General features: G+C 35.2%; 1 protein-coding gene across 1 annotated transcript in view; it reads left to right on the top strand.

Annotated features, from left to right (window-relative positions):
• Nucleotides 1-8,593, top strand: part of NDFIP2 (Nedd4 family interacting protein 2) — a 113,344-nt gene that overhangs the window by 38,220 nt on the left and 66,531 nt on the right. Inside the window, exon 3 of the mRNA XM_007941521.2 lies at nucleotides 7,161-7,326. Coding sequence (XP_007939712.2) covers nucleotides 7,161-7,326 — 166 coding nt within the window. The remainder of the gene's footprint in view (nucleotides 1-7,160; nucleotides 7,327-8,593) is intronic.

The raw sequence follows: 8,593 nt of genomic DNA on the forward strand, positions 1-8,593 counted from the left end.
ATAGAGTCAGATCCAATTCATAGTGATCCCTCCTTGAGTTTCTGAGGTAGTATCACTACGGAGGTAGATCATCCAATCTTCCTTCTGAGGAGTGGCTGGTAGTTTGAATTGCCAGCTTTCTGGTTAGCAGTCAATTAGGTAGGATGCTACCAGAGCTCTTTCTGGCGTGTGTGCCCAAATCAGCATTACAGGTACTTATAAAGGTCATTTTGTGCCTAGAGGGAGGAGTAAGATAGATTATTACCTGTGAATTTTTATGGGAGGTATCTTGGAATAGAAGGAGCCTGAAAATTGTGTAAAATTTACATTTCAGTCTTGACTCTGTCTCTAACTTGTTGTTGTTATGTGCCCTGGAGTTGGACCCAATTCAAAGCAACCCCTCCTTGGGTTTCTGAGGCAGTATCACTACAGAAGTATATTGTCCAGTCTTCCTTCCCAGGAGTGGCTGGTGGGTTTGAATCACCAGCTTTCTGGTTAGCAGTCAAGTGCCTTAGGCACTACGTTACCAGAGCTCTCCTGTCTCTAACTAGATGTAGCAATTCAGTTATTTAGTTTGTTCCATCATTGGTAAAAGGGAGAATAACCCGCCTCAGTGTTGTTTTAAGAATTATAATAGATGATATATGTAAAAATGCCTTTGTTTTGTTTTTAAATTAAAATTTGTTGGGCATTTACTGTGTCAGGCATTATTCTAAATCTATGTTGTTGTTGTTGTTGTTATGTGCCGTTGAATCGGCCCTGACTCATAGCGACCCCTCCTTGGGTTTCCGAGGCAGTATCACTACGGAAGTAGGATTGCCCAACCTTCCTTATGTAATCCTTACAAAAGCCCTATGAGAAAAGAATCTCCATTGTTTAGATGACAGTACTGAGGCTTAAACAGATCATAGGTTTACTAAGTGCTAAAGACTGGATTTGGATCTGGCAAATTTGATTCCTGAGCTTTTGTGCCTTTTTATTTTTAGCTCAATATGTGTGATTAAAGATAGGTTCAAAACTATGTTGTTGCTGTTGTTGTTGTTGTTATGTGCTGTGGAGTCGACCCCGACTCATAGCATCCTCGAGTTTCTGAGGCGGTATCACTGTGGAAGTAAATTGCCCAACCTTCCTTCTGAGGAGTGGCTGGTGGGTTTGAACTGCCAGCCTTCTGGTTAGCAGTGAAGTGCCTTAGGCACTACATTACTAGAGCTCCTACTATTTGTGTAGTATTTGTTATTTGTGCATAATTCTGCACAGTACTTTGCAGTAACGTAGTTAAAAACGAAATAACTATATAATGAAATACTCTGAAATCTTCATCAGTTTTAGTTGCACTAACTAGAGGTTTTATATGTAAAGCAAAACTATCCCTTCAAAAAATAAAGTTAAAATTTTAGTTTACCAGTTTTTCCTCTTCCAGAACTACTTGGTAATTTTGTTTTATTATGTGTGCTGAGATTGAGGTAGGTTTGCTCACAGCATTTGAGTACCATGAAGAACCACCCACTCAGCTTTTCTCTGGATAGCATTTTTGCTCTTGTTTTTGCAAAAGTACAAGTTATAACATAATTTTGGCTTTTGCATCTTTGCTCCTAGTGCAAATCAGTGCACTGGAAATGGAATCCAAACGTGTAAGATTTTACTGGAAAATGACAGTTATGTCAAGTTTTGTTGAAAACTTCAGTGAACCAGTGGTTTTTTATTTACTTGGTAAATGTGGCATTATAGTAATATTATAACTTGAGAATATTTTTTACATAAACTCAAACCAAAACCAAACCTACTGCCATAGAGTCTATTCCAACTCATAGCAACCCCCATTACTTTCCAAGGCTGTAAATCTTTACGGAAGTAGATTGCCTCATTTTCCTCCCATGGAGCAGCTGGTGGATTTGCACTTTGACTTTCTGGTTAGCCAAATGTCTTAGCTACTATGCCACCTGAATGCCTTTATTATTACATAGGAATAAAAAATATGATAGGATAAAAATCAATATAGGGATACATGGTTGCCAGCTCTGTGTGTATGTGTATCGGACTTGGACTTCTAATGCTCTGCCTTTTTTTTTTTTTTTTGCTTTAACATGTAACACTTTGATGGATCAGTCCTTTAACTTTTGTCTGTAGTGGTATGTTGGCATTTGCTGTGCTTCCTGGATGAGTCATCAACAGCAGCATATCCCAGTAATTGATATTACTGTATTTAAATTTTGCTAGAGAATTATTTCCCTTTGGGAGCTCTGGTGGCATAGTGCCTAAGGCATTTGACTGCTAACCAAAAGGGAGGCAGTTCAAACCCACCAGCCACTCCTTGGAAGGAAGATTGGCCAGTCTACTTCTGGAATGATACTACCTCGGAAACCCAAGGAGGGATTGCTATGAGTCGCATTTAACTCATTGGCAGTGGATTTGGTTTGTTTTTGGTTTATTTTGCTTTATTACCCCTGCTGAAGCCATATTTGGACTGTTTCATGGCCTTGTCTCAAAGCTCCTACATGTTAGAAATTCTAGAATGTTGAGGGGATGGGATTTATGTCTTTGCTACACCCAGTACAATACTTGGAACATAATAGGCATTCAGTAAATGTTGGTTGAGGGACTGACTAGTGACTGATTGACTGACAGAATGAAAATGAATGAATCACAGAAAGAAAAGGAGACTTAATAAAAGGTTAATAACATATTAAAATTATCCAGTGGGTGGTAGATCTATCTTAAATCTATCTTCTTGCATTAGATCTTGTTCTTTTCCAGTTTATTAATTCAACAACTACGTAATCATCTAAAAGAAAATGAAATCAAAGAAGACAGTAGTACATCGTGCTAATTTTTTAAATGACAAGTGAATGCTTACCACAGTAACTCCAACAATATTAGCCTTAGGTTACTTGCCTATGTTGTTTCAAATGAAGCTAAACCAAACCAATCAATGCAGCATCCGGTTTCAGTCCAGTCCCTGTGTCAGATCCCTTACTCTGGATTCAGTTTTAGCTAAGACTCTTTAAACCTGTCATAGGAAAATAAGTACCCCTACAAAAGAAGTGGAATGAATAGTCAAAAATAGGAGGAAAGCCAGAGAGAAATAGTTCTCCAAAAGCTAAATTAAAAAAAAAAATTAGAACTATAGTCAACAATGTTGAATGTATTAAAGATTTTAGATAGGATGAAGACTGAAAACAGGCTTTGGGGTTTAACAATTATAAAGTCAACTCATCATTCGTAGGAAGAGATGTTTGAGTGAAAGCCAGATGGTAATGGATTGAAGAAGAAATGCAAAAACAAAAATAAATAACTTTTTTTCTTTTTCCTTCTTAAGATGTTTGCTCTAGGAGTGGTTGCTAGGTTCAAACCCACTGACCTTTCAGTTAGCAGCCAATACGATACTATAATCTGTGAACATACTTCACCAGTTTTCCTACTTATGTCCTTTATAACAAAAGGAAAAAATTGATCAGGATCTAATGCAGGATTACACATTATATTTAGTTACGTCTCTTTAGTTTTAAATCTGGTACAGTTCTTTATTATTATTAGTATTATTATTTTGTGACTTCAATGTTTTGGAAGAATACCAATGAATCAGTTTGTAGTACATCCCTCAATTTACATTTGTCTGATGTTTCCCCATGATTAGATTCAGGTTGTATATTTTCCTTTTTTGGTCAGGGAAAATAGCACAGAAGTGGTAACTGCATCCTCTTTACTACATCATGGTATTGATTTTACCCATCATTGGTTAAATTAACCTTTGTCACTTGGTAAAAGTGGTATATATTTCTCTACTGTAGAGTTACTCTTTTTCTCTTTTTTATAAGTATCTTTGGGGATATACTCTGAGACTCTGTAATACCCTTTTTTTTCTCATTATGCTTTTCCCTCATGTTTTAGAATTCATTGATCAGTCTTGCTTAAATCAAGTAACCAGTTGCTGTCGAGTTGATTCCAAATCATGATGACCCCATGTGTATCAGAAAAGAACTGTATTCCACAGGATTTCCAGTAGCTGATATTGCCAGGCCTTTCTTCTGAGGCCTCTCAGGGTGAACTTGAACCTTCAATCTTCTGGTTAGCAGTTGAGCATTTCACTGTTCTCACCATGCAGGGATACTCATTCTTGCCTTAAACAGTTATAATTATGGTGGTTATCAAGTGATAGTTTCGTAATTGTATCATTTCCTTTATATTTATTATTATAATTCTATAAGGAAGACCTTTCCCTTCCAGTTTACTTGATGCAATGAGTTATACTTCATTAACTGTCGTTATTTAGTTTGAGGCTCAGATCATGCGAGATTTAGCATGTGGGAGCCTCTTCCATCTGGTTCCTATGTCCTTTGGACATGCTGTTATCTTTTTTTCTTTACTTTTTACATATACTGTTTAGATAATGTGAATTTACCTGATTATTCCGTAATTTAGTTGGATTGAGATTCTATATATTAGCTTTTGCCTTATTTCAAATTCTGAACATTTTGTTTTTAAGAAAAAACTAAAGCCTTACAATAATAAAAATCCCTTCCTTATTATTTTTTTAACTTCAATTACACTGAATATACTTTTTAACAATTTTTTTTTCACTTAGAAACCCAAGGAGGGATTGCTATGAGTCAACACTGACTTCATGGCAGTGTGTTGCTCTTTTTTGCATTAGTATATTCTGGGGAGCTCTGGTGGCATAGTGCCTAAGACATTTGACTATTAACCAGAAGGCTGATGGTTCAAACCCACCAGCCACTCCTTGGAAGGAAGACTGGGGAATCTATTTCCATGGAGATACTGCCTTGGAAACCCAAGGAGGGGTTGCTATGAGTTGAATTGACTCAACAGCAGTGAGTTTATTTTGGTTTGGAGTATATCCTGAGTAGACAATTGTAGTTTTAAAATAGAACAAAAACCTTATTTATTTAAAATACAACTTTGTTGTGTCTTGGTAAAGATAACCTGTTAACAGTTGGTTTTGAATAGTTATTTTTATTAGCTTATTCTGGTGATAGAGTATGGTACTCTTTATGGAGCAATAGGAAAGAAATACTGATATATTCTGTCATACTAACAAAAAAATGTTTTTCTTAGCTGCAAATATGCTGTATTGTAAAATATAAAACCACAACCAAACTTCAGTGTACTTTCAAAACAAGAAGCTGAAAATTAAGCATATTTGCCAATGCATAATTTTCCCATTAGTATTTATTTGCTGCTTATATGCCTCCTCTTCACTGACTATCTTGTTATCTAACATTTTGTATTTACAACAATAGTAAGAAATCTGTCCAACTGTTTTTCACTGTAATGATGTATATCTGGCAGTAATGAACAGCAAGGTGTAAGGTGAGAGTAACACTGGTTGTAATGGTTGAAGTTATGACTGGACCATGATTCTCAGTGGTTTAGTAGTTATGTAATGATCCAGTTTGGGAGTTATATAAAAATGTAATTTGACAATTACACAATGATGTAATCTGGCAGTTATGTAATTTTGTGATTTGTGATTTGATGTAGTCATCCTCCATTTTCGCATAATACTGGTTTTTGCATAACTGCCTGGTCTTTGGAACCTAGCCATGTCAATAAGTAAAGAATGGGTATACATTTGTTTTTGAATTGTTCATATTTTTCTTTGTCATATGCTAGTTCCCACTAGCAGAAAAGTATCCAGAGACAATAAAGCTTTAATGGGAAAAATAATTGGAAAGAAAACCTACAATTAAGAAAATTCTGTTTGAGAATTAAGAAAATTATTTTGATTTGATTCTGACTCAGTGACCCTATAGGACAGGAAGAACTGGCCCATAGGGTTTCTAAAGCTATCGGTTTTTATTAGAGACATAAAGTACTTTGGAGTTACAAGGCAGCTTTGTTATCTACTATCATATTTTCTAAGGACAAGAGTTACATTATATGTAAAATTTGTAAATTGATCATATTATTTATTACCCAGATTGGAAAAATTTTGAGAGTGAAAGGAGTAGGGAAAAATTGCTAAACTGGGTGGGACCATGGCACAACAGGTGTAAAGTGAGACTATCCTAGGAGAGAGGGGGGTGTATGGTCACCCAAGATACAAACAGCTTTGCCAAATAATTATCCAAACTCTGCTTGAAAGTATTTGTTACCTCACAAAAACCTAGTGCTTTAGGTGGCTCTAGTTATTAAAAAGTTCTTTTATTGAGCTAAAATTTATCTTCTGTAACTGTTAATTCTTATTCTCAGTTATGATCTCTGGTACTAAATATAGCCAGAATATGGCAGTATATAAAATATATCTGCTTATGAGATATTTTTTTATATTAAACAAGTTTTAAAGTGTTTATTTTTTACTTTAGAAAAATCTTACAGGGAGTTCCCTCCCTGTATGCCCAAATTAAAATATAAAATACAATGTAACACAATGACCATTCTGATGTCTAAGTGAACAGGCTCTGTCAGGTACAGGGCACTGTTTGCTGAACAGCACTTGAAAGCACATCCATCTATATATGATCTATACATACTGCCACTTAAATGTTTAATGAGGTTTCTGGCTCCTCAGAAGCTTTCAGTTATTTAATTAATATATTGTCACCTTAAGATGAAATAAAGAACTATAGAAGATAGGCCAGTTAAAGTTAAAGAAACAAAATAGTTTATATATGGGAAGGGTTGGCTTGTAGCTACAGGTAATCATAATGCATATAGTTTTGTTGTAAAAAACAATCTACATCTGTAAAGACATAGCTTCAGATACTTTTAAGACAGCTCTCTTGTTATCTTTTCTTTTCCTCCAGGCTAAAAATCATGATTCAGTATTCATGGAGATTTTCATTGTCTTTGTCACTATACTAAAGACATGTTTTAGTTTTCATGTGCTATACATTGCCCACTTTTTTCAGTAGGCTGGTAAGTAGGAAAAACTGGGATGATAACTTTTGATGTGCTGTGTGGATAGGACACAGGTCCTGGTTCATTACTATATACAAGTAGGTTTCCCCTCATACCCTCCCACTATTTTATTTATTTATATTTTTAGATAACTGTTAAGAATGTAAAATAGCCAAATGAAGGAAAATTTTGTTAATCTTTTTAAATACTATTTACTTTATTTTTGGCTAAAATATCCTTTGCCTGAAAAAATTTTTAAGAATTAGGTTAAAATTTTAAAAATAATCAAAATTACATTGAATTTTGCCCCTTTGTTCTTTTAGCTTCACAATGAAGACGATAATTTAGAGTCATCTGCTGTAGAGCAGCCATCAACTTCAAACTCAACCCCACAGATTGTACAGACTGCTCCTTCAACACCAGTACTTGAAACCAACTCTTCTCCTCCACCTTACAGTAGTATTACTGTGGAAGTACCCACAACTTCAGGTATTTTTGTTTTTAATATGAAACAAGTAGTTTTGTTTTAAGTATTGCTTGTATAAATATCAAGTTTTTTAATGGGCTTCTTTGGTTTTATAATTTTTTAAAAACGTTTCCCAAGGATAGTTTATAGAATATTTACTTCATGCATTACTTACACCATTTTTTTTGTTTGTTTTTAAGAAATTAATTTAAAAGGATAGCTATTTAAAGTTTCTTTTGCTTATTAAAATCTTGTAAGGAGTTTCAAGATGGACTAGCATATAAGTACTTTTCTTTTAAAAAAACATTGCAGTTTGGGTTGAAGTTTACAGAGCAAATCAATATTCCATTCAACAGTTCACACACATTTTACTTCATATCATTGATTGCAATACGCTCAATGTAACATCACTCCTCCCACTTTTTCACTGTGTTTCTCATTTCCCTTTCTCCTCCTTTCCTGACCCTTCCTGCATTCTGAACTGTGTCCTTGGGCAAATGTTGCCTTTTTCATCTCAAATGGTTGAATGTTATAAGGAGTGTCTACCTTCCTAGAATTAATGTTCACCTTGTAGACCTGTCTATTGTTTGACTGAAAATTCAGCTACTGGAGTATGTTCAGTTCCAAGTCTGGAGGGTGACCAAGGTCCACCCCTGGTCTCAGGTGTTCCATCATTCTCTGTCTGACCATTACATTATAACTACTTTTGGAAGAAAATTACATATACATTCACAGACACATATACATATGCACATGCCTATGTGTCTATATACACACACTGATATATTCATCTATACACACATATATTTACATGCACACATTTTTATAAACAGACATGTGTGTATATGTATGTGTACCTACTTACAGAGTCATAAATAAGGTGTTAATGATAAGTGTGCATAGGAATGTGGTCACTGTTGTTGTTTGATGCTGTAGAGTTGGGTCTGAATCATAATGACCCTGTGCACAATGGAACAAAACACTGCCTAGACCTGTGCCATCCTCACAGTCTTTGCTATGCTTGAGCCCATCATTGCAGCCACTGTATCATTCCATCCTGTTGAGGGTCTTTCCCTTTTTTGCTGACCCTCTGCTTCACCAAGCATGATACTCTTCTCTAGAGATTGATCACTTCTGATGAGATGAGCAAAGTACATGAGATGAAGTGTGGACATTCCCCTCTCTAAGGAGCATTTTGGCTCCTCCAACACAGATTTGTTCTTTTTTGATTTTTTTTTTTTTTTTTATTAGGATTTGGGTGAAGATTTACAGAGTAAATTCACTTTTCAT

This window comes from Orycteropus afer, unplaced genomic scaffold, assembly GCF_000298275.1.
Source record: "Orycteropus afer afer isolate SDZICR_OR568_19922 unplaced genomic scaffold, OryAfe1.0 scaffold00081, whole genome shotgun sequence".
NCBI classification, from domain to species: domain Eukaryota; kingdom Metazoa; phylum Chordata; class Mammalia; order Tubulidentata; family Orycteropodidae; genus Orycteropus; species Orycteropus afer.